Genomic DNA, 26,410 nt, shown 5'->3' on the forward strand with positions numbered 1-26,410 from the left:
ATGGGGAGACGATGAAGATAAAAATAAGATAAATTAGGTTGCGTGGGATATTGTCACTAAGCCAAAAAATGAAGGTGGTCTAGGAGTTGGTTCTCTCGACTCGGCTAATTTGGCTCTACTTGCTAGATGGTGGTGGCGCTTGAAAAAAGGGTACGATTCCTTTTAATTTTCATGTATTAAAAGCATTCACAACATCGAACTTATAGATGGTAAACCTTTGGCAAAAAATCCTTAAATGGTGTGTGGTTAAGTATATTTTAACTACATATAGATCTCGGTGATAACGGTGTTAATTTAAATGATCTTTTTAAAATAGTAGTTGGTATTGGTGACAAAACTTTCTTTTGGAAGGATACATGGTGTGGGGATGTGGCTTTGAAAGATCTTTGTCCTAATTTATATATGTTGGAGACAAATAACGATTATAAGGTTGTTGATAGAGTGAAAAGGGGGGCTAATATGGAGACTTAGTGGAATTGGAGTTGGTCGAGAATGTTAAGAAGCAAAGGGAGAGAAGCTGATCAATTGTCTGTGTTATCTAATTTGTTAAATTCTTTCGGTTCTCAATGGGATGTGATAAATGGCATTGGGCTGGTGGTGGAGGAAATTCCTTTTCGATAAAGGTTATTCGATTAGTTATTGATGCTTCGAGGGGTAGTATGGTTACGCCCGTCATTGGAGTGAACTGGATCCCGCTAAAAGTCACCTGTTTTGCTTGGAAGATGCTTAAAAATAGAATTCCCACCTTAATCAATCTTTCCAAGAGGGGGGGGTACCGTTTCTTCAACTCTCTATCATTTTATCACTCGATGGATGAAGATTTAGACCATGTTTTTTTCTCCTGTCATGCTGCATCGTAAGTTTGGAGTTGGTTGGCCAATTGGTCTTCCATACTTCTTAATATACTCCTGAATTGCTTGGAGTTGTTGGAGATGATAAACTCGACTACTGGAAGTAAAAAGATGAAAAAATTGTGGCTCTCTCTTGTTTACACTACCTTATGGACTATCTAGAAGACCTAGAATGCCATTATTTTTCGTAACAAACGGCGAACTATCATGATCATGGCGGACGACATTAGTGCTCTTACTTTTAACTGAATTAATAATATATCTGGGTTGTGTTTGACGTGCTACAACTAGCTTATTTTTCGAGCTTTTTTAAGTTGTCATGTTTGGCAAACCAAAAAGTAGTTTATAAGTTAGTTTTTTAAAAAGCTACTTAGACTAGCTTTTTAGGAGTTTTTTTATTTTAATTTCCAAATATAACCCTTAATTAGTTATAAAAATACAATTTTTTAATGTCATTTTATGTCATTTCATATTTTTCAGTTGACTTTTCAACTAGTTTTATCAGACGTTATTTTTTATCTGCTACTTTTCAGCTATCAACTAGTTTTTTATTTAACAACTAGTTTTTTAGTTAATACGTCAAAAATAAACTAATCTTTATAAAATAGATTGGGCTAGCTGGAGCATGTCTCCCATCTCAGAGTGTTTTTTTTGTAACATGGTTCGAGCTTCTCATTTAGCCGTCTTTTCTTTTTAATAATATTATTTGTCGTTCAAGGAAAAAAACTTAACTTTTCATCTTAATCGAATTCGCGTTTAATGATCAGTAAACATTTGAAATATTTATATTTGTAGGATTTTCTTTAAAGATTATAGTCAACTTTTATAATTAAAAAGAAAACAATATTTGAAAAAGGAAAAATATTGTTTTTTTGTGAGACCGAGATGCATGTAGGAATTCAATTTGACCGTTGGGTAGATTTTGTCTCGACAAATACCCCAGCTGTCATGTTTTTTTGTGGCCCAAGCACACAAAATTCGGCCCCGGCGCAGTTTAGCACCAACCGACTGACATTCATGTACTTCACATTTTTTTTATATAAATTAAGCATTATCTGATTTTATTTGCCATATTTTATTAAAAAATCACAGCAATATTCAAATATAAACTTTGTTTCGTAAAATATAAATTTAAGAAGTTCATCTAATTTGTGAAAGTATTTTTACGGGAGGAAATTCCTCCCCTTAATAATTTGACAAATTGTATAATTTGAATACATTTTAGATTATATCCAAAAAAAAAATTCCCAATTTGTTCTTTTAAAGAACATCTTATGCAAATTTATTTTCACATTTTTAATAAAATCTCTTAATTATGCTTATTAAATATAACTACAATTTATATAAATTATTCATAATACCACATTTGTTAAAAACAAGTCTCTTTGTAGCCACAACCTGGTGGGTGAGGTTGGTGCTTCATAAAAATTATGTTCATTAGCAAACCGACATTTTATTATAAAATAGTTTTTTTTTATTCACTTGTAGTACGATCAACCATTTTAGTTTTTATTAATTTATTATCAATCCGAAATAATCCAATTTTTAACAACGAATAGTTTTATGAGTTATATAATGTTAAATTCTATTTGAAGAAAACATAATCAGAAATTTGGGGTATTATTATTATTATTATTATTAATAAGATAACAAGATATCATTTTTGTTTTATTGAAAATGGTTAAAACTTACAAAAAAAAAACTAAATTTCCTATAATAATAAAATAATAATTATTAGTATCTTTGTCAGTTTTTCGTGATATACATTTTTTTTTCAAATGCTCTATAAAATAATACTTCATATTTTTCCATCATTTTTTAGTTTTTAAAATATATTGATATTGATAATAAGTTAGACAATTATTTATTTGATTTCTAATTTTTAAAAGAAATTTAAATTCGTATATAATAAGTTTCGTTTATAATTGTCGATAATTAATTATATTTCTATATTAAAAATTCAATAAAATCATGTTTAATTAATAATTTATTTAAAATAATTAATTAATAATTATAAATTTTACTACAAAATTTAATTATTTTTATAATTATAGTTTCCATGTAATATAAACTGATCATGTAATTGACCATTATTTTCTAATTTTTCTTTTGTTATATATGTACACTACGGATTACTAATGCACATAGCAGTATAGTTTTTTGTCGCATTAGAAAAAATAACATAAAATCTTTTAATGTAAAATTAGAGATTCTTATTATCATCTTTTTGTTAAAAGGATTTGTGCAGTAAAACCCAAAACTCTTCTGATATCACAACTTCCCATAAAAAAGTTTGGCGCATAATGTCAACCACGTGTCGGCTTCTGTAATTTTATATCCTGCTCCCTTTTCTTTGTTTGTTCACCACCGTTGCCCCCTTTACTTTTAGTCAAATGTCATAAAAGTCCCCCGTCCATTATAGTCAATCAATCTTTCTAGAAATCATTTTGGTTTAAAATTTAAATTAGATTTAAAAATTATCTAATTTAAACCAAATCGTTGGGCTGTTCATTTTTTTATGATGTAATAAGTTGACGTATATTATTATTATTATTCTTTTGCTAATATAATAGAAAAAGTTATGTATTGTGTTTTACAATGTATTTTTCATTTTCTTTTGAAAAAATCTTAATATTTTATTTTTATTTTTTCGATAAAACCTTCCACTTTTTATTTTTTTCTGAAAAATTCAAAACTTTTTGTTTAAAAATCCTCATATTAAACAGGCTTTTTTGAAGGAAAAAAAAACTAAAATGATCAAATAAAAAAAATTAAAAAACACAATTCTGATATTAGTCTTTTAACTTTTCTGGTAATTTATACTCTTTCCGTCCCAAATTAATTGACTATTTTTATTTTTGAAATATTTTTCTTTAACTTTGATCTTAAATATTTTTATTTGTGTTAAATAGTATTTGATGAAACTTATAACAATAAAAAAAATTTAAAATACAATTCATTCATATATTTTGCATCAAGTATTATATATCAAAAAGAAAAATATTTGAGATTAAAGTTAAAAAATAAATACTTTGAAAAGTCAAATATAGATAATTAATTTGGGAGTATTTTTTAATATTCAGTCAAATTTGATATATTGAGGGTTCTTACTGGAGAATACGCCAACATATAGGGGGGTGTAGGTATAACGTTTTGCAGGAAGCAGTCGAGAGAGAAAAAAAAAAAAGGCACTTTGGATGCTCTCCGGTCTCTCTCTCTCTTTCTTTCTCAATGCAGCAGCCATTAAAGGATCTTTTAAGTTTCTGCTTTAGCTCTGCAACAGTAGCTCGCTCATCAAACTTCAATTCGACTTTCTGCTTCTTTTTTCTTATCAGATTTGTCCAAATGTTGATTTGAATGTCTCAAAATATTGACAATTACAAGGTCCAGAAAAGATCGATGTCTACAGCTTTTCTTTCTATCTGATCGGATTTTCAAGCAAAAATGAAGTCGAAGACTCGTTTGGACTCCGCCGTATTTCAACTCACGCCAACAAGAACAAGGTAAGTTTGTACGCGTTTTTTGGTTATTGTATGTGCTAAGCTCCGAACTGCACTTTGTCCTGTGGCTGTACTTCATATATGTTAACATTTAATTCCGTGATGTTCGAGTGTTACTTCTGTTAGAACTTATTCCACAGGCATTTGACCTACTATGAATGTGGACAAATTTGTGTGATGTATGCTCGATTTATCATTGTTATTTATTTCGTCACTGTTGAAGCATTTAAAACCTAGAAAACAAATAAGCAGATACCATCATCCAATGCAATAGAAGGATAGTTTAGCATGAGTATCAAAAGGATTGAGAAATGCTCGCATTGAAATTTGAATTTAAACGTTACTCCTGCAAAACTACCAGGTGTGATTTATACATCATCGCAAATGATAAGAAAGAGAAGATCGCTTCTGGTTTGCTGAACCCTTTTATTGCGCACCTAAAGACAGCTCAGGATCAGATTGCAGAAGGTGGTTATTCAGTTTTGCTTCAACCAGAATCTGGCAGTAATGCAACATGGTTTACAAAGTGTACAGTTGAAAGGTCTGTATTATTTATTCTTGGTTCTTTAATGTTTTTTGCATTAGTCATTTTGGTAAAAACCTATTAAAACTAGTAGAGAAGATTGAAGAAAAGGAAAAAAGATAACCTAATATCTTTGTTGATTATAGTTTTGTTCGCTTTGTGAGCACCCCGGAGATTCTTGAACGTGTCTACACTATAGAATCTGAAATCCTACAGATAGAAGAAGCAATTGCCATTCAAGGAAACAATGATATTATGGTGAGCCTTATGACCATATATACATTTAACTATATCATATTTCGGAATTATTTGTTCTTAATTCAAGCTTTCATCATTGCAGATAGAAGACCAACATGTAAAGCCTCTAGCAATGTCAGTCAATGAAGGTAACAAACCTGGACATGATACTGATGAGGATAAGGCAATTGTCCTTTATAAGGTAACAAACAAATCACCAATGTACTCATTTTCTCATGTATCTTATCATTTTTTTTATTAACTACCTTTTTCCTTTTTCCCCTTTTGGCAGCCTGGTGTTCAGGAGACTAGCAGTTCCAGTGGCAAGGAGGGAAATTCAAAGTATTGGTGCTTCCTTTCTTGAATTGATTCAGTGTGAAAACCGAATACTTCCCAATTTATATATAAAAACAGGATTATATGTAAAACTACTAAATTCTTATTCACATGTATAACATTCAGAGTCCAGCTCTTAAATGTTCTTGAGACACGCAAAACAGTGCTGAAGAAAGAACAAGGCATGGCTTTTGCACGTGCTGTAGCTGCTGGATTTGAAATTGACCATGTGGCAAATTTGTTATCTTTTGCTGAATGTTTCGGTGCATCACGTCTAATGTAAGTAGATTATATTTTTAACATTTTTTTTTTAAAAAATTGACAACCTGGCAGATTCTTTTGACTTTTTTTTGGTTCATATACAATAGGAGTGCTTGTTTGAGGTACATGGATTTATGGAAGCAGAAACATGATTCAGGACAATGGGTTGAAATAGAACCAGAAGATGCAATTTCCACCAGATCAGATTATTCTGCCATAAATGCATCTGGAATTGTGCTTTCAAGTCATAATAATGAACTCAGAAGTGAGGCTACAACTCCAGAAACTAAAGAAAAAACATCCAGTGATCCAAATGCAGGTAAGGATTTATAAACCAATTGATCTTTATCATTTTGATGTTAATATTCTATACTTTTTTGTGATATGGTTGACCAAATCCAGCTGGTCAACAACAATATCATACAGGACAATTTCCCCATCCAGCTTTTCCTCCATGGTCAATGCATTCTTCCCCTGGTTATCAAGCATATCATATGCAAGGAATGCCCTACTATCAACATTATCCAGGAAATGGTCCATTTTACCCTCCACCTTACCCTCCAATGGAGGATCCCCATAGAATTGAACAAAAGAGGCAATCCATGGATAACTTTGATTCTGAAGAAAGTTCAGAACAACATAAAAATACAGGAAAAATGAAATCAGGGAAGGTGGTTATTCGTAATATTAACTTCATCAACTCAAAAAGACAAGATTCCTCAGAAGATGATGAGTCAGCTTCTGACACTGATCCCAAGAGTAATGCAATTGCAAATAAGAAAACCTTAAGATCTCCAAAGAGAAAAGGTAAAAAAGAAACCGAATCTGATAATGGCCATTGGGATGCATTTCAAAGTTTTATACTCAAAGGAGCTGCAGAAGATGGAAAGGAATCCAATGAAGATATGTTTTCCATGGAAAGGAATCGGAATCAGAATCCCCAAAAAAGACAACAAAAAACCATGTCTGGTGATGATCCATTAGTTCATGGAGGACATGCTGACAATATCCAAGGGGACAAAATTGATATGCAATCATATGAAAGAAATGGAAGAAAGATTATTTACAGGAATGGAAATGATGATGATTTCATGGTAGGTGGAAGAGCACAAGCAAATGTAAGGAATTCGTTAGATCCATTGGCTGATTCCAGGTTTCAGGATCGGAATGGAATTGACTTACGTGGGAATACCGATGAAGCATTAATGGTTTCCATCCGATCATCTTCTGGTGTAAATGACAATAGAATTACTACCATCAACATGGATTATGACCTCTCATCAAGAAGTCAAAATCCAGAAAACAAAGTCAACTATGAGCCACATGACTTAAGCTTGATGCCTGAACGAGGTGTTGAAGATAGGTCAATAGGGTATGATCCTGCTCTAGACTACGAAATGCAATTAACTGAAGATGAGAAAAGGAGAAAAGAGAGTTTGATTGATGTCAAGAAAGGATCCAAAAGTGCAGAAAAGATCCAAAGGTCAAAAGTTAATGGGGATAAGAAGCTTGTGGGACCCATAAGGAAGGGTAAACCATCAAAGGTGAATAGTACTTTAGAGGATGCAAAGGCACGTGCTGAGAAACTAAGATCTTTCAAAGCTGATCTCCAGAAAATGAAGAAAGAACAGGTATTGTTGTTGTTGATTATCTTAAAGATGATGTGGTAAATTCTGATGTCATTTTGTATAAAATTGCCATATGCTTAAATCTAGTTTCCTTTTTCAGCAAGATGCAGAACTTAAAAGACTCGAAGGTCTAAAGATAGAAAGGCAAAAGAGAATTGCTGCACGAGCCAATTCCAATTCCAATTCCAATTCCCATTCCCATTCCAATTCCAATTCCATTTCCACGAGAAAATCATTACCATCAAAACTTTCCCCTATGTCCCACAAATCATCAAAGTTCACAGATTCAGAACCCGGATCATCATCTCCTCTACAAAGATCCAAAATAAGATCAATAGGATCAACAAATTCAAAGAAACCCTCAACAAACAGCAAATTAACTGAAGGGAGTAGTAGTAACAGGATGACTAAATCCATGTCATCAATGTCTGACACAAAGAAAGAAGTCAACTCCATTGTTACTCCTGATTCAAAAGCTTCCATTACACGTATTAGAAGGCTATCAGACCCTAAAAAGATCAACAACAACAACACTCATCCTACAACTACAACTTTATTGAAGACACGGAGTGCAGAAATTGTTTCTAAAACAAAATTATCAAATGGGCCTGAAATTAAAAAGATTTCTGCTATTATGAGCCTTGATCAAAGTAAGGCAGCGAGTTTACCAGAGCTGAAGATCAAAACATCTAAAGTGTCTTCGAATTTAAGTGAAAAGTTTTCGAAAATGAATGAGGAGAAAGACAAAGTTTCTGGAGTTGCTAAAGTGAATTTGAATGAAAAATTGTTGATTGATGAGAATCCTATGATTGATAAGAGTGTTGTAATGCTTGAACATAAGCAGCCTTCTCCAGTAACTTGTAGGGTAAGTAAAAAGTTTGAGGAAGATTGTGTAGGCATTCAAAAGGTGGAAGTTGTTGATAAGGAGACCATTTCAATCCAACCGAGTTCTTGTGAGGTAAGAAAGTTGTTTTTGGGTTAAATGCATTTAGAATTTTAGATTATAAGTTGTATTTTTAGTTATATTATCTATCTTGTTTGTTTAGGTGAGGAAAAATTCAGAAATGGTGGAAAGTTCAGGGGAAAAAAGCTACCAAGCACCTGTTGCACGTGTGTCATCTTTTGAAGATCCATCAACTAGAAACTCAGAATATGCAAAAGCACCTCAGCCTCAGACAAATTTTGTGGGTGGGGGAACTGAAAAAGCATATATATCTGATTTTAACAACTTAAAATTGGAAAAGATCCCTGAAGTCCTTGAAAAGCCTCAGGTCAAAGAAGTGAAAGGATTCAGACGACTTTTGAAACTTGGAAAGAAAAGCCATACCCATTCAGATACTGCAAGTGGGAATGATGTTGCTTCTTCAGGTGGAGGTAAGTGGTAACCCCTAATTTGTATATTATTATTAGGGCTGAATGCAAAAAAAAAACACAACTTTACTTTCATCTGATGTTGATGTTTTTGTTGTGAAGTTCATACATTGAAGACCTTAATTGCTGAAGATCGAGCTCCCACTCATGGTCAAAAGTGTGAGTGTTCTTTTAGTCAACTATTCTTTCAAAAATAGTAATATGGTTTTTCTAGTGTTGGCTTTTGAGTATAATAATAATAATAATACATCTTGCAAGAAATAGCAACATACTTTCATTTCTTTGTTTATTTTATTTTTTTTTAATGTTTTTTTTTCTATTTCAACGTTGTACTTTGAAAAATAGAGAGAAATAAATCAATGAAAGTAGGTTGCTATTTCTTGCATTAAGCTGAATATAATAGTAGTAGAAGAGGGAGGGGGTAAACAAATATAAAATATTTGTTGGTGTATTGAATATGTGATCCCATGGCATGGCATTACAATTGACAGCTTCAAGACACTTCTCGTTGTTATCATCCTTCCGTGGGGAAAAGAAGCCAACACCATGAACATGTTCATGAGCATGAAACTATGTAATATTTTTAGTCAAAAGTTTTGGATCATGTATATTTAAATCCTTTTAGATTCAACAAAATATTATATTTGTGTCTATAATGTATGGGTTTTCATTGTAACATTTTTTTTTGGTCCCTAGGCATTTATATTATTACAGCTTTTAACTAAAACAACAATAACAATATCCAAATCTCATGAAAATGGAGTAAGACAAATACGTGTCTAGTCGTGCCTTCACCAAAGGTAGAGACTAGAGAGATTGCTTCCAGTAATACCCTCTAACATAAGAAACAAAAGTATGGGGTTACAAAAAAATAATAATAATAAAATTAAATTAGGACAAAAAGTAAAGGGGAAAACATAAGGTAATTACATTATGAAAAAAAAAAACTGCAATATTCCTTCCCTCGGTTTTTGGTAATCGGCATCCCTCCCAACACAATATTAAATATTGATTGTCATGTCTTTGTCAATTGTCATGTAGTAACAATGTTCAACCATATATTATCATCCCCATTTGTACAACTTCCATCTTCTCATGTGACTTCTTAATTGTGATCCTGATCCATGCAACATATTTGGCATAATTGTCACTATATAAAAATAGGGCACGACTGAAGACTCCTTTGAGTATCCTCTACTTTAATCATCCCGTTTTTACACATCATCCTCAACACCATTTCCAGATTTCCTTATGGATTATAGACTGTAAAAACTTAGAAATTATCTTTCTAATGCCGGTTAGAATAACTATAATATGTAATAAACCCAGACCCAAATTATTTTCAAATGTCGAAGCAATTTCTGGCTTCGGGTCATGTTATCAAAATGCAAGACTTTATATAATATATAAATCCATTTTCATCATGCCTAAACTTTTTAAATGTTTATAAATGGTCTCCACTTAATTTATATATTTATTTAATCTTTTAAAAAAAAATCACAAGATAAACAAAGGGGGATTTTAAATACACCTGGAATAGAAGTCAAAACCACTAGTTGAAAACTATTAATGGTAAAGTTAATTAAAAAAATATTAAATATGTAATAATGGTTTTATTGAATGAGAGATTACGGATTTCAAAATTATTTTAATATATTTGTTTAGAGTAAATTACAGAAATGGTCCTTGTGTTTTTGTTTTATTTTCAGTTTTGTTTCCTAATTTAAAAATTAATAGGTTGTATCTCTATAATTTATGAATATTACACTTTTAGTCCTTGTTTCAAATAAAATCACTAACTTATTCTTCCGTTTCCTTTGTTATTTTCTTTTAACAATTTATTATTATTATTATTACTATTATTATTATTATTATTATTATTATTATATAACAATTTTATTTTTTCTTTATTTTAATAGAGTTTGTATAGATTTCATATATTTTCTTTATATATATATATATATATATATATATATATATATATATATATATATATATATATATATATATATATATATCAAAATTACAAAATGGTCAATATGGTTTGCCAAAAGTCACAAAGTCAGTCCCTGATAATTTTTTTTTTTTATGAATATGGTATTTGTGGTTTCCAAAACTTGCATGAATGACCTTTTTTGCTAACGTCGTATTATACATAATTTGATTTTTATTAATAATTTTCATTCGTTAACCTAAAAAAACTATTTTTACGTGTTTATTTTTATATATTTGTCGGTATAATTCAAGGTGGTTAACCTTTTCTTTTGTTTATTTTTTTAAATTACATGGTTTTTTTATAAACTTTTCGGTTTAAATTCGAGTTTGTTTACGTTTCGAACAATAAAAAATAACGATCACAAACAATTAAACGAACAATAAAAAAATATAATATGATATTTTTTCACAACTATAACAAATAAAATTATCATTTTCATTTACTACCGTTTCGTCAAACAATATCATATTTTAATTTTATTAATTATCAGAGACATTAACTACATGAATATTACAATTATTACGTGGTGCATTCGGTGGAATATATGCATTAAGTCGAGCATTATACAATATTTCCCATCTAGCTGCACGTTCTGATCTGTGGTGACGCCGAAGTGACAAAACTGTAGGCATTAGATGTAATTCTTGTAAATCAATTTTTACGTAATGGCCATTATAAACAAAGACAATAACAATAAATCTATGATGTGAAATATCTTGCAGACCATGCCAAAGTGAAAAACAGGTCGACAAAAAAAAAAAATTCAGTTGACAATTTCTAAGGCATTGATGAGATACTTTTAATGACGTAATTTGTTAAAAGCTATATTTTAATGACTTACTTTTGTAACGGCTACTTTTATGGTTAAAAAATATATATATAGTTATGGGCCAAAGCAGCCAAAAAAACATCACGATCTCTCCACTTCCAAGACCAAATATGCTCAATGAATCCATTAATTTTATATTCAATCATTAAATACCCTTGTGTATTTTATTTAAAAACGAAAATAATAATAATACTTAACCTTGGTACCAGTATAAATATTATTGAGATAGTGTAATTTAGTATCAGAAGATTATAAATAAATAAAGTTAATAGATTGAAATGAATAAGATTTTAAAATAAAAATTATAGAAAAAGGGGAATATGTAGAACATTTAATGTAAAGTGAAGGGTATAAATAACGTTTTTAATGGATTTCGGTGTGAGAGTGAGTGGTAATAAAAAGATATAGGCCGAGTTTCTAAAACCTAATAAATATAAATGTTTTTTTTATTTGTAAATCATAGAACTTTGATAAAAAGGAATATACTTTTTTTTTGTGTGTGTGTGTTAAAACTAAGGTAATGGATTGGAAATGATTTAGTGTTTATATTATTTTTTAAACTGTATTTATAAGTTTATATTATTTTTAAACTACATTTATACTATCTTTTAAATTGTTAAATTGTATTTAAAAATGATACTAAGAATTGGAGATGATCTATAAATAAAAATCCTTTGAATTTTACAACAAAAATAATACATTCATACACAAGATATAATCAATTCAAAGATAATTGAAGATTAAAAAGGAAGGTTTGCAACCACACACAATGAAATCCACTTAGATCATCCGATATGCATACAAGGGATGGCCTCGTGGTCGACGTGGCAACGAACCATGATCACGAACACCCGGATATCCGTGGTGGCTCGTGGTCTGAAACATCCCAAAAATAATACCCAAAAATTTCATATTTAAATTAATAAAAATAGTATCCCAAAACACCATCATAAATCCCGAGTGGAACAAATGTATCAATACATCATGGAATATCAAAGTAAGTCACAAAATACAGAATAAAGTCGTTGTGTGCTTTACAATCATCCCCAACTCTTCCTTTCGAACCAGAAGCACCTGAAACATAAACTGAAAATCGTAAGCACAAAGTTTGGTGAGTTCCCTAAAATTACCACATACCAACACATACAAGTGTCATGGGCTACCCCTATGGTCTTTCCTTACAATGCCAATGGCCAAATCCCGGTCTTACATACAAGTGTCATGGGCTACCCTCATGATCTTTCATACAATTATCAGGAGCCAGACGCTGGTCTTTTATGCAAGCATCACAGAGACAACCAGTATTCCACATAACAAGTAATGGGTCAGCATTGGTGCCTTCGACCCATGGATATAGTGAGAAAACTCACATCTGGATCTGAACAATAGCTGATGAGGTCCTGACTCCGAATCTCAACTCTAACTGAGGTCTAACCATCAAAAGACCAATTCTCAAACATAATCCAGAATACCCAAAAAAAAACCATGGGTCAAACTAGGTCAAACGGTCAGAAGTCAAAAAGAGTCAACTCAGCTGACCGTCATGTTGTGGTAGCCCTTTACCACGTTATGGCGTCGAATGCGACAAAAAAGTCGCGACCAGCTCTGTCACCAAATCGTGGTAACTGGATTTTCAACAGCTTAACGTATTCAACCATTTCCTTTAATCCAAAAAGGGTCTCTAACTCAGATTTTGTCCATAATAGGGTCTAGATGGATAAAGTTTCCAACTTTTCTCAATATAACCCTCCAAAGTGCATAGATCTCAACTTTAAGGTCCAAATCATCACATAACTTAAGCAATATTCACTCAATCCTTAAGATTACTTGCTTAAAGGCTCCATAAGAGTTTCTAACACCAAACACATCATAAAAAGCGGTGCTTTTTCAGACATGCATGTCCAATGCACGTCTTGAATTATTATTAAGTCAAATTAGGTCAAAAGGGCCAAGTTTCCATGCATGGCCTCTGTGACATCCTCAATTTAACGGCCAGAAAGGACCGATTTGTTTATGCTTTGTTTTTAAAATCAGAGGAATCTTTTACAGAAAACAGTTGCAGAATTTGTTCCCAAAACAAAATATGATAAGAACTTTTCAAAGCATTTCTTTAAAGAAGTGTATTTTCATTATATAACAAAATCTCGGGATGTCATGTTTAATACAGACAAAAGCATAATCAAAACAAAACAGACCTTACAACAGTTATTCATAACTACTGGCCTATAATCCAAAATCTCCCGTTGTGTCAGCCAACTTATGTTCACGTGCCATAACCTGTAATACAAAGAAAACTAAGAGGGTCAGGCTTGGGAGTCTGGTGAGCATATAGGGTTTTCGACCCACAATAATATAATTATTATATTCAACCATCAAACAATCAACCCAATTACCCATCCCCATTATCTTCTTTATTTCTCAGGGTTTTACCCTAAGAATTCAACTATCCTTCATTCATTCATTCCTGAGGATTGACCTAAGGAATTGGCACAAAATCCATTGCTACATAAGGCGCATATACCAACATCATCCTTTAAACGCCTCTGCTAGGATTACGTCATACACTATGAGGCGTGGCTACCAAGTTTGTGACATTCTCTTTTAGGCGCATCTGCCGACATTATCCTATAAGCGTATCTGCCACGATTATCCTATAAGCGCATCTGCTAGTATTATGACATTCTCTATTGGTGCATCTACCAATATTATTCTTAAGCATCTTACATACCTCATCATTTTATCACATACCATCTATCTCATCTACCCATGTTCTACCCAACATATTAGTAGATATAAAATACATATACAGTTTAACTCATTTAAAAAACATATAAAACATCAATTCCACACTTATCTCAAATAAACAACAGTATATAAACACATAGCATGTATTTCATAGCAAATACTTCATATTTATGTGTTAGAAGAAAGTAACCACACACTCACTTGATTAGAAGATGATCGGACAGCACTACGGCTCTTAAAATAATCTTTTGCGACGAAACCGGGATGTTTTCTCCAAAACCGGGTTTCTCGCGGGCAGAGCTTCGGCTCGAAAACTATTTTTCTCGGGATCATCGGGCTTCGGGACTTGCTTCGGGTCTCGGGATTAATACCGGGGCTTCAGGATATTTCTTGCATGCAAAACGATGCAAAAACAAGAGAGAAAGAAGAGAAAAGGAGCCAAGAACTCGGCAGCCTCGACTTCCTTTTATAGGGTCTGGATTCTCGATTTACGCTGGGTGTAACCCGGATAAGCCCGATGACTCCCCCCCCCCCCCCTTTGGATAATATCAGATTTTATAATTAAATTTAATATTTTAATTATTTAATAAACTTCAAAAATTCATATCTTCCTCATACAAACTCCGTTTTCGACGTTCTTTATATCCACGCGTAGATGAGCCTACGCTCTACAACTTTTGTTTAGGCTCCGTCAGCTAATTTTGAATTTATTTTTATTATATTATTTTAGTATGCCGGGACAGGAAAACTCCGTTATAAATTCATAACTTCTTCATCCTGATGGGTTTTAGTCATAAGACATCCTATGTGCTCATACAAACCCTAATGCTTGGATCTAGGTTTCTCTATTGTACATGCAAGTTATCCATGGCTATAAACCCTAATTCTAGCATATGGAAATCAATATTAACATATAATTAGGTTTATGATATTACCTTGATTGTTATGTAGCAATAACAATCCCAATTCCTCCTTGAATTGACTTTGGAATGCTTAGAGTCACAAGTGTCACTCCTCTAATGGCTTACAAACACCAAGAGCAAATGGAGAAGGTATAAAGAGAGAGGAGAGAGGTAGGAATTCATCCTTAGGACTTCTTGGGAAGGCTTAGACGAATTCATGAGCCTTAGGGGGTTTATATAGGTGTAAAGATTAGGGTTTTAGTCCTTATCCTTATCTAGTTGCTTGCCCACCAAGCAACTATAAGATAAGTCTTAGAAACCCTTATCCTAGTCGAATTCTAAGGCATTATCTCCTTAAATTCGTTCACCCTATATTTAAGATAATCCTTACCTTATTTTGTAACTATCACATAATTACAATTCAGCCCCTCTAGTTTAATTAATTACACTTGATCACAAAATTAATTCTTAATTAATTATTGACCAATATTAATTAAACAAATATGATTTCTCCTTTAATATATTATTCTTATAACATATTAATAAATCATAATAACCTCTCTCTCTATTTATTTCTCCAATCAAGTTGCTTTGGTGAAGGCAACCCAAAAGGACCATGCACCATCGGGTCAAGTACATACCAAAATAGTTATGGACTTAGACACTAATCCAATAGTCTCCCACTTGGATAAGTCTAATAACTATTCTGCGTATGACTTCAGATCCTGATCTGCAATCGTAGCTTTTCAAAGCCGTTGTCAACTCTGATCATATCAGATACGCGTGTCCTTAGATAAGGGATCATATATTCCTCCATTATAGATATCATATGAGATATGATTTCAAATCATTCTCTTTGTACTATATCTCGATTCCCGATTTATGACGACTGACTAATTGAACAAATCAAATTAGCCCTAGCCCGGCCGAGCATTTACGTTTGTCATCACTAAATCATCGAGGGGCCCAAAGATATCGCTTTTATCCTACTTTGAATAAAAGGAATAGATAAACTTTAACACAATGCTTTCTTGCACTCACTCACCGAATCACACACAACAATATGTTTTATAACAGCAAGTTACTGGTGCGTTTTCATATTATCAATGTGCAACCGATTTGCAAGATACAACTCACACATCTCAGTTTCAAGAATATAAGATGTTATCGTCTCACCAATCACTCGTGAAACAATCCATGGAGTGATCCAAGTGAGCGTGGGTTTAATCCAATGCTCAAATCATATTCATAAGCACTCATGAACGTTGCAGCAAACATTTGCTTATGTCTAATACTCTTTTAGACAATCCACACACCAATTCACGACAGTCTTTATTCATATCTACTTCCAACATATGAACGACTGTGGCCCGTTTGAATAATTCGATTATTCTTAATAAACTCAATTATTCTGGAAGTCAAAACATGCAAATGTGAAACACAAGAATAATACTAATCCCATATGGCCTCAACCCTTTGAGCATAAATAAAACACCTTTTATTTATCACCATATCGATTACTCATTATTTGTTGTTTCGGTTAATCAACTTCTTACTTGAATTACAACACTTGTCCCATGCTCCTAGCATGCACACAATGTTTACCTATGGTTCTTTCTTTTGTGAAATAGATCAATTTGAACACATTTCCAATCATTCTCATTTCACAACTCCAAATCCTTTTTCATAAGTGTGAGAATATCAAATCTTGTTACTTATAAAATATGCTAGATTCTAACATTCTATGCAATGATCCTTTCGTAATGTCACTGCACCAAAGTCACAAAGACTATTGCCAATGATATTACAAAGTCCTCTATCGGACATTGTTACAAGACAATTCCTTAGATATGATGTCTCTCACTCAAAGTACATTCCTTTGAACATCCTTTTGCATAAAAGTTTCTAATCTAGACATAGATTTTCAATATTCAATTCCTAATATGGACACGCTTCCATATTTTCCATATGACGACTCATTCTTAATAGAATCTTATCTATTCGTAATGATGTCGATATGGTCCATCCAATATGGAAACATTTCCATAATTTCCATATGACAACTCATTCTTAATAGAATCTTTTCTATTCATAATAATGTCGATATGGTCCATCCAATACCATGCTTCCAACTACTCACAAGCGACCAATCCTTGTCGAACTTTGGATTTTCCTTTGATAGTTGTTTAATTATTTTAGCCAAAACCAATTCTTGTCCTTTTTCCTTCTAAATGCGCTAGACATTTGGAAAATTTTAGAATGGTCAAACATTAAAGCATTTGCAATCGATCCTATACTCGAAGCGTATGGGACACGACGCATAATGTTTTATTTACTATGTTCTCAAAATTCGAATTGTGAAGAGGAATGCCGTAATCATAATCGAAATTTTAAGAACACACTGTGTACCTTTGACTAAATTTATTAACATTTCTCAACCTAAGCCTTTAGATTTGAAATGAAGCATAATATTATCTCCCTTAATTATAGCAAAACAACTATTCCATCCTTACAACTTTGCAAAGAATGACTCTTGTTTTCTATAATTAATATTGCCAACTTGCAATACTTTCCTTAATAATCATACAATCATAACTTTTATGCTCCCACTATCATGATGATTATTATAAAACATAACACTTATGCTCCCACTAGCTTCGACATGTACTCATAAACATCTTAACTTTTAGAAAAACAATACCTATTGAATTTCTTAAGTCCATGTTTCTAATACTTAATGCTTTGATAATCTTTTATCAAGGTTTCTTGAACTTATACACCTTTGCATTGAATAGTTCATATGTGTGTCTAAACACTTAAGACTAATTGCCAATCCTCACAATTCAAATCATGGAAAGGGATACCGTAACCATAATTGAATTCGAGAATGCAATTTTACAATCACTATCTTCTTAAAATCTTTCTTAGTGAAAGCATTTCCTCACAATCATTTTCATGAAGGAGGAAATCTTATGACACTTAGATTTAAACGGTGTATTTGTTCCTATCCATGTGAATTTGTTAAAACCAAAGTTTACGACAAATTCAAACTCATATGGATCAAACTTTCTTGATCTCGATTTCTTGCCCTTTTGGTAGCACAGCTGCCCACCATGTCTTCCAAGTAGTTAAGCAGCTCACATTTTCTTATCAATGTACTTTCCATTGATCAAGGTCCTTGCCTTTTATGCATTCAAAATGAGAACTCATAGAACTCACATGCATAATTAACTCAAGTGGAATGGCACAAAAACAAAATAATGTCATCACGATAGGTTATAAACCTCAACTCGTGTGCTAATGATGATCAATAAGGTTTATTTGATTTGTTCTTGAAACCTTTCAAGACCATTAAGACTCCCACTGACTCCTTGACATATAAGATTCTCTTATCAATAATCATTTCTTGACAAACAAATATTCAAGAGTTAGTGTAGCTTTTATTAAAACATTTCATAAATTGGTCCTAGTTGGTCTTTGTCTTATCCAATACATCACAACTTACCACATTTAATGAATGTTATAAACCTTCTTAATACTTATCACTCATTGTCACAATCTTAACTCTAAGACTTGTTTTGGAACGCAGTATGATTGACTTCTTGATTTAACCATTTCTTCAATTCTTGATTTCTCTTCTTAAACATAGAATTGTACTAAGACTCATTTAGAGGATCAATTGAGATATGGTTCTTAATCATTAAGACCTATCATAAAGCATAAAAGCTACTCTCCCTTCTTCTTAGAATGGAGAAACTTTTATCTTTCTGTCTATCTGATTCTTGTTATTCGTTCTACTATTGATTTAAACTTTTTCAATTAATTCAGAATTACACTTAATCTTATAAGTATAATCATATTTACTAAACCTTTAGTAAATCATGACGAATATCTTGTTACTCTTATGGTGGACTTTGATCAACACACAACCTTGTGTACTCGATCTCCAAGTCCTTCACTTGACACTTTGTCAATGAATTAGTCTAATTTCCAAATATGAAATTTCTCATTCATCGTGCAACCAAGTTGCATGATTCCAAATTTTTGTCCAATTGAAACTTGGGCAATGAGAAACTCTCCCTATTTGGTAAATTCTCGACTTTGCCATAAACACCATAAATAAGAATCATATCCATTTGTTGTAGAAATACGCAAACACCAATTTTCATAACGATTTCATTGCAAGGAAATAAACAAATAAATAAATAAGTCAAACGAAAATTTATTTTATTTATAAAAGCAGCGGAGAAACAATTGTCCTTACAATGCAAAATCCATTGAAAACTATGTATTTCAAACGAAAAAATTTCTAACAACTCTATCATAACTATCTAAGCTCAAAATCTAATCTTCAAGTCCATGCGATCAAGATCCATTCCTTGTGATTAGATTCATCTTGCTCTTTCACCAAGCTTCCTTTCTTTTCACCGATCCTGTAAAACATTCAAATGCAATCTTATTACATTGTGTATTAAGAATTAATGAATAGGAACTTAAGATAGTGGATTTTACCTGAAGCGCAGCCATACTCTTTGACTCTCCCATCTTCTGGACTCTTCAGGCTCTTTGGGCAGACTTGTATCCAACGCCCTTTCTTTTGGCAGTAAACGCATGTCGGTTCTTCTAGAACGTCCTCGGAAGCATGGTCGGTTGACTTTTCCAACAAATACGCTCCATTGCTTCGCCAAATCATTTCTGATTCAGCAGCAATGAGCATGTAAGTTAGGTCAATGAGGTTGTCGTCATGATTCATCATATAATACTTTCTTTTGAACTCATTATATGATTCAGGAAGTGACTGCAAGACCCAATTCACAGCCAACTCATCTGGGAATGACACACCCAACATTATCAACCTATCAATGTGTGATTTCATTCCTAGAACGTGGGCACACACGGGTTTACCATCTTCATGTTTCATTTCCAATAGGGCTTTAGTGATATTGAACCTTTCAATTCTTCGATCTTGTGGGTTGGGGAGAATAATAGGAGGAGGAGGAAGTGAAGCATGATTTCTCGTTCCTCGATTGAATCGTGGAATACCATCTTCATGTGGAATGCTTGTTCCACGGGATTTGGGAAGACCATAGTTGTCGAACTTTGACATCTACAAAACGGGAGAAAAACAAATTCAAGTTAGTTGATTGATTGAGTCCTTAGTAAATCACCCAAATGAGATACTAAGGTTAGGACCCAACACAATATTCTACAACTCGGGAGAGGGATGCCGTAACCCTAATTGAAGAATATTTGAAGGTAAGTGAATGACGATTCACTAATTTCCACCACGAAAAACGAAAAAAATTTAAGTTTTAAATCTATGAAAACTCCTAGATCCTTTGAGATTCATTGAACTTTCAATGGCATGTTTAAATCTCGATATGCCCCTCTTGTTTGTGACTGGGATGCCGAGGATCACAAAGCGGGTGTGAATAACCATGCAAACTTACATGGTGCCCTCACATGTTACAGTCACCTATTCGATGTGCCGGTAAACCACACACGCTCCACCGAACTATGATAAACATTGAGTCACCCTTTGCTACCTTTGCTTAGAACCATTTAGTGTACCGGTAAACCACACACGTTCCACTAACTTCTTCACAAGGGAACAAAGTGTAATTTCATGGAATTGCATCAATTCACTTTTGCTAAGTAACTAAGATTGGGAATTTTATAAAACATTTAGTTACTTTAATAATTCATTATACTTATAATGGAAGGTTTCGTCCTATCCTACCCGTTCGGCTAACGACCCTCCACTAGTCAAGAGTGCGGTGGGTAAGAGTGGATACCCATTCAATCGCCATTTTATAGGCAATTTCCTTAAACACCCCTTATAGACCAGCTTCGTGAATGAGGCCTACTAATGGTAAGACTGACTTTTACTCATACATATATATAATGTTAGACTTTTAATGTTATATATATAGTATAGGGTGTATTTTATACTTTCAAAATACTAGGTGGTCTAATTTAACAATTATACTTTTAATTCAATTAAATTGTAAACCTAAACTTTTATGGATTTATTAAACCTCTTTTAATTATACACCTTAATTAATTAATAAAACCATAAGGATGTGATTTAAACTTTTTCAAAACTATACTAGAGTTTTAGAATTTAACATTCCTAATTAAACTTTTAATCAACTTTTAAATTACAAAACTTGAGGGCAAGTTTTGAAACATTTCAACACATTTGGGTTTAGAATTTAAATATACATCAAAATTAAACCATTTAATCAAAATTCAAATTCCAAAACTTGAGGGCAAGTTTTGAAACCTTTTTCAAAACATTAGGGTTTTAACTATTTAAATTTCAAAATAACAAAATTTTTGGGTTCAAATTTAAACTATAAAACCTTAAGGGCAAAATATGAAACCTTTCATAACAACAAGGATCAAATAACAAATAATTCAAATTAACATTTAATCACATAATTATCCATATTTGATTTATTTAATGATTTCTTGCAAAACAATTTATCAATTTAATCAAAATAATTTAAACAATTATCACATAAGGAAACAATTATCTTATTAATTGATAAATATCTTCAATTAGATCAAAAATATAGTCAAATATATCATATAATCGGATTAATATTGATCTAACATGATAAGGTAACCATCCATAATCAAAAACAGCAAGAAATCCCGAATATACCTCTGTCTGACGCACCGACTCGCCGAGTCACCCTTTGGAACTCGCCGAGTAGGGGCAACTCGCCGAGTCCACAGTGGGACTCGCCGAGTCCATCAAGCAGAACACCAAAAATCGAATTTTTTCAAACATCTCAAGCATCAATACAATAGAAACCAATCAAGGCTCTGATACCACTGATGGGTTTTAGTCATAAGACATCCTATGTGCTCATACAAACCCTAATGCTTGGATCTAGGTTTCTCTATTGTACATGCAAGTTATCCAAGGCTATAAACCCTAATTCTAGCATATGGAAATCAATATTAACATATAATTAGGTTTATGATATTACCTTGATTGTTATGTAGCAATAACAATCCCAATTCCTCCTTGAATTGACTTTGGAATGCTTAGAGTCACAAGTGTCACTCCTCTAATGGCTTACAAACACCAAGAGCAAATGGAGAAGGTATAAAGAGAGAGGAGAGAGGTAGGAATTCGTCCTTAGGACCATGCACCATCGGGTCAAGTACATACCAAAATAATTATGGACTTAGACACTAATCCAACACATCCGACGTCCGTTTTCATCTGTCTTTTTACCGTTGCACTACTATCAATGGGATATTCAATTCTCGTTTAGATTGTTTCGACCAACAATCACTCGATCTCGAATTCGAGTTTCGGGCTGCATACTGCTATGCTGAAACTTAGAAAAATCATAACTTCCTCATACGAAGTCAGATTTGGGCATTCTTTTTATGCACGCTCTCGGTTTAACGAACTCTACGACTTTCGTTTAGATTACTAAGCTAAATATCACTCTAACGTAAATTCAATTTTTACGTCATACAGCGTCGTGTCTGTTCTGTCGCGAAACTTCGACAGATCATAACTTCTTCGTTATAAATCGGGTTTCGACGTTCTTTATATGTATGGAATACTTGTATCATATACTAAACTTAGTTAATATTATTCATTCTAAATAATCTTCTATCAAAAAGTTACTTTTGGACGCTTATCGTCTCTAAATTGACTAGCCCTGATCTACGGGCGTTACAATTATCTCCCCGTTAGGATGATTACGTCCCGGAATCATCAACGAAATAGGACTTGCATAATGATTCCACACGTTATTTCTTCATTCTAGGTAATAACCATAACTTCTATGTTTCCTCGAATGAGTATTTAACTCTATGGATTTCTTGACCGAAGACGATGCCCAATCTTGCATCTGCTTATCGTACTATGTTGTACTTTCAATCGTAACCTTCGAGTTAACAAATAAGTCCTTATAGTGGACTCATTCTTTTTCTTAGGATAAATACTTCTCCTTATCTATTGTAACGGATCGATGGGTCATGTTCTAATGACCTCTCATCGTATGATGCAACGCTTTGACTCAAGTCTCTTAGAGTCAAATTCCAAAATGGAATATACCTTCCTTCATATTCTAATGTGATATAATCACATTTCAGCATGTAGCATTCCTATCTGCAAACTTCTTTTAACAACGAGCGCGATACTATCGATCGCATTAATTTAAACCTTCTGACTTACGTCAGATGTTACTTCGAACTTGGTTCTCCGAACCATGTAACATACTTATCGTAGTCGGACCCCCATTAGACATGACCACTAGGGTCGGAATAACAACCATTTCACTAGTCATTACCGAAACAATGGTAATGACATACCAGAATAAAATGGAATCAATTACCAGCTTCTTGGTAACTTTGTGACTTTCCTTGATCCAAGTGCGAGTCCTGTGCTTCTGGTAGTATATGCATCTACTACCTTTCACACCTACTCATACTCGTCCCAAGTATTGTCTCGCAGTCGAACAAGTCACCATACAAGAAAATCATACAATCATTCAACACACCAGATAACAAAACTAGGGTTTATATTACTTTCTTGAAACTATTACACAAAAGTTCAAGTTCACCCTATACTATGCCTCTAATAGGCTATACCATAAGTTACTATTCACACTACTACTTCATAACTTGATCTTTGGATATAAAATCATCATTCCTAATTCCTTGCATTGCCATCTGCTTCATCAAGGATCGTTTGAAATGCTCTTGCCTTTGGCTTTGGTGGTGCCTCTAGCCTTGCTGCTTGATTTTTCCTTGGGCAGTCTTGCTTGAAGTGCCCATCTTCGTTACATTTGTAACACACCTTTTTGTTGAATATACATTCATCAGCGTAGTGCCCATGCTTTCCACACTTGAAACATGTCACCTTCGCGCCACATTTTCCCGAGTGCTTCTTCTTGCACTTATCGCACCACCTTGCCTCATCCCTTCCTCCTCCTCCAGACTTCGAGAATTTTCTTTTCTCATTAGAACTTGAAGTTCCTTCCAACTTTCTGTTCTCGCCAACTTCAACCTTGCTGTCGGTCCTCCCCTCGATCATATTCTCAACAGACTTGGCAACCCAAATAGCTGCCTCTAGAGTAAGTGCCTGACGCACTGGCACCGCATACTCCCAAGGGAGTCCCTTTGCATACCGGTCAACTTTTGCGAGCTCGCCTGGGACGATGCGCAAAGCAAACTCCATCTTGTCTGTGAAGGCATTAGTGTACTCATCCACTGACATGCTGTCTTTCTTCAATATCAAAAATTTGTTCTCCAACTCTAGCAGGTTTTGGGCTGAGCAGAACTTGCGCGTGATTGCACCAAGAACTCTGCCCAAGACAGTTGCAATGGCTCGTTAGGGATTAGGGTCTCCCCCAGAGTGTTCCACTAGCGAACAACGCCACCTCTGAACTGACGTACTACAAATATGGCTTGTAACTTGCCCTTGCAACCACATATCATAAAGGCTAATTCCATTTCCGAAATCCAATCCATGACTCCAATCGGATCCTCCTTCCCAGTGAAGGTCGATGGTTTGCAAGTCAAAAAGTCTTTGTACTTGCATCCAAGTCCATCAATTCCTCCCTCCTAATGGTTTTGTCTAACTAACGGTGGGTTGGCTTGACCAATAGTCCCACTAAAGTTACCTCCCTCCGAATGCCCTCTATTCACTTCGGGCTCTTCCACTTGAATTGACAGTTCTTCACGATTCTGCCTAAGAAGACGTCTCGTTTCTTCCATCTAATGATCCAACATTGTTTGAATCATCATTTCTACATCGGCCATTGTTATTGGCTCAGGTGTTGCTGCTACAACAGCCACTCGCTCAATCACAGGTGGTTGATTCTGGTTTTCATTTGCGTTTCCAGCTCCACTTCTGGTTCTTGCCATTTTTTATCTATACCCCGAATAAGGTGAATTTAGATCCTCATTCACGGTAGATATTTAAATCATCCTAATCACCCTGAAACATTTACATGCTAGTTCTAATATCGTAATCATACGCTTAGAATCCTATACACATAAGGTTTCTAGATCCGATCGGCAACAGACCATAGATCCGAACAAATAATATCATATATGGCAAACATATAACATTTAGCACATAAAAAGCATTTTAGGCATCATTCCTAAAATATACTAGTTCTTGTGTCAATTAAGGTGTACTACCTAACATATTTTAGACACACCCCTCACGATCGTTACTTAGCATTTTAAGTTTAAGTCTAGAAATTTCCTACAAATTCCTAGTTCACTTAAACTAACACTCTGATGCCAATTGTGACATCCCCAATATAACGGCCAGAAAATACCGATTTGTTTATGCTTTGTTTTTAAAATCAGAGGAATCTTTTACAGAAAACAGTTGCGGAATTTGTTCCCAAAAAAAAATATGATAAGAACTTTTCAAAGCATTTCTTTAAAGAAGTGTATTTTCATTATATAACAAAATCTCGGGATGTCATATTCAATACAGACAAAAGCATAATCAAAATAAAACAGACCTTACAACAATTATTCATAACTACTGGCCTATAATCCAAAATCTCCCGTTGTGTCAGCCATCTTATGTTCACGTGCCATAACCTGTAATACAAAGAAAACTGAGAGGGGCAGGCTTGGGAGTCTGGTGAGCATATAGGGTTTTCGACCCACAATAATATAATTATTATATTCAACCATCAAACAATCAACCCAATTACCCATCCCCATTATCTTCTTTATTTCTCAAGGTTTTACCCTAAGAATTCAACTATCCTTCATTCATTCATTCCTGAGGATTGACCTAAGGAATTGGCACAAAATCCATTGCTACATAAGGCGCATATACCAACATCATCCTTTAAGCGCCTCTGCCAGGATTACGTCATACACTATGAGGCGTGGCTACCAGGTTTATGACAGTCTCTTTTAGGCGCATCTGCCGACATTATCCTATAAGCGCATCTGTCACGATTATCCTATAAGCGCATCTGCTAGTATTATGACATTCTCTATTGGTGCATCTACCAATATTATTCTTAAGCATCTTACATACCTCATCATTTTATCACATACCATCTATCTCATCTACCCATGTTGTACCCAACATATTAGTAGATATAAAATACATATACAGTTTAACTCATTTAAAAAACATATAAAACATCAATTCCACACTTATCTCAAATAAACAACAGTATATAAACACATAGCATGTATTTCATAGCAAATACTTC

The 26,410-nt window shown here is 33.5% G+C and overlaps 1 protein-coding gene across 3 annotated transcripts in view; it reads left to right on the forward strand.

Annotated features, from left to right (window-relative positions):
- The first annotated feature begins 4,007 nt into the window (after positions 1-4,007).
- The window catches only part of LOC111897285 (COP1-interacting protein 7), a 30,630-nt gene continuing 8,227 nt past the window's right edge, over positions 4,008-26,410 (forward strand). The window contains exons 1-12 of one of the 3 annotated variants that reach the window (XM_023893250.3): positions 4,008-4,354; positions 4,713-4,892; positions 5,021-5,132; positions 5,215-5,313; positions 5,404-5,453; positions 5,574-5,726; positions 5,816-6,027; positions 6,135-7,339; positions 7,437-8,294; positions 8,383-8,710; positions 8,810-8,866; positions 9,199-9,385. In XM_023893250.3, coding sequence (XP_023749018.1) covers positions 4,296-4,354; positions 4,713-4,892; positions 5,021-5,132; positions 5,215-5,313; positions 5,404-5,453; positions 5,574-5,726; positions 5,816-6,027; positions 6,135-7,339; positions 7,437-8,294; positions 8,383-8,710; positions 8,810-8,866; positions 9,199-9,257 — 3,372 coding nt within the window. In that variant the 5' untranslated portion in view covers positions 4,008-4,295 and the 3' untranslated portion in view covers positions 9,258-9,385. Of the gene's footprint in view, positions 4,355-4,712; positions 4,893-5,020; positions 5,133-5,214; positions 5,314-5,403; positions 5,454-5,573; positions 5,727-5,815; positions 6,028-6,110; positions 7,340-7,436; positions 8,295-8,382; positions 8,711-8,809; positions 8,867-9,198; positions 9,386-26,410 lie in introns of those variants that run through there. The other 2 variants (XM_023893247.3, XM_023893249.3) reach the window with 2 other exon arrangements.

This window comes from Lactuca sativa, chromosome 5, assembly GCF_002870075.4.
Source record: "Lactuca sativa cultivar Salinas chromosome 5, Lsat_Salinas_v11, whole genome shotgun sequence".
NCBI lineage: Eukaryota > Viridiplantae > Streptophyta > Magnoliopsida > Asterales > Asteraceae > Lactuca > Lactuca sativa.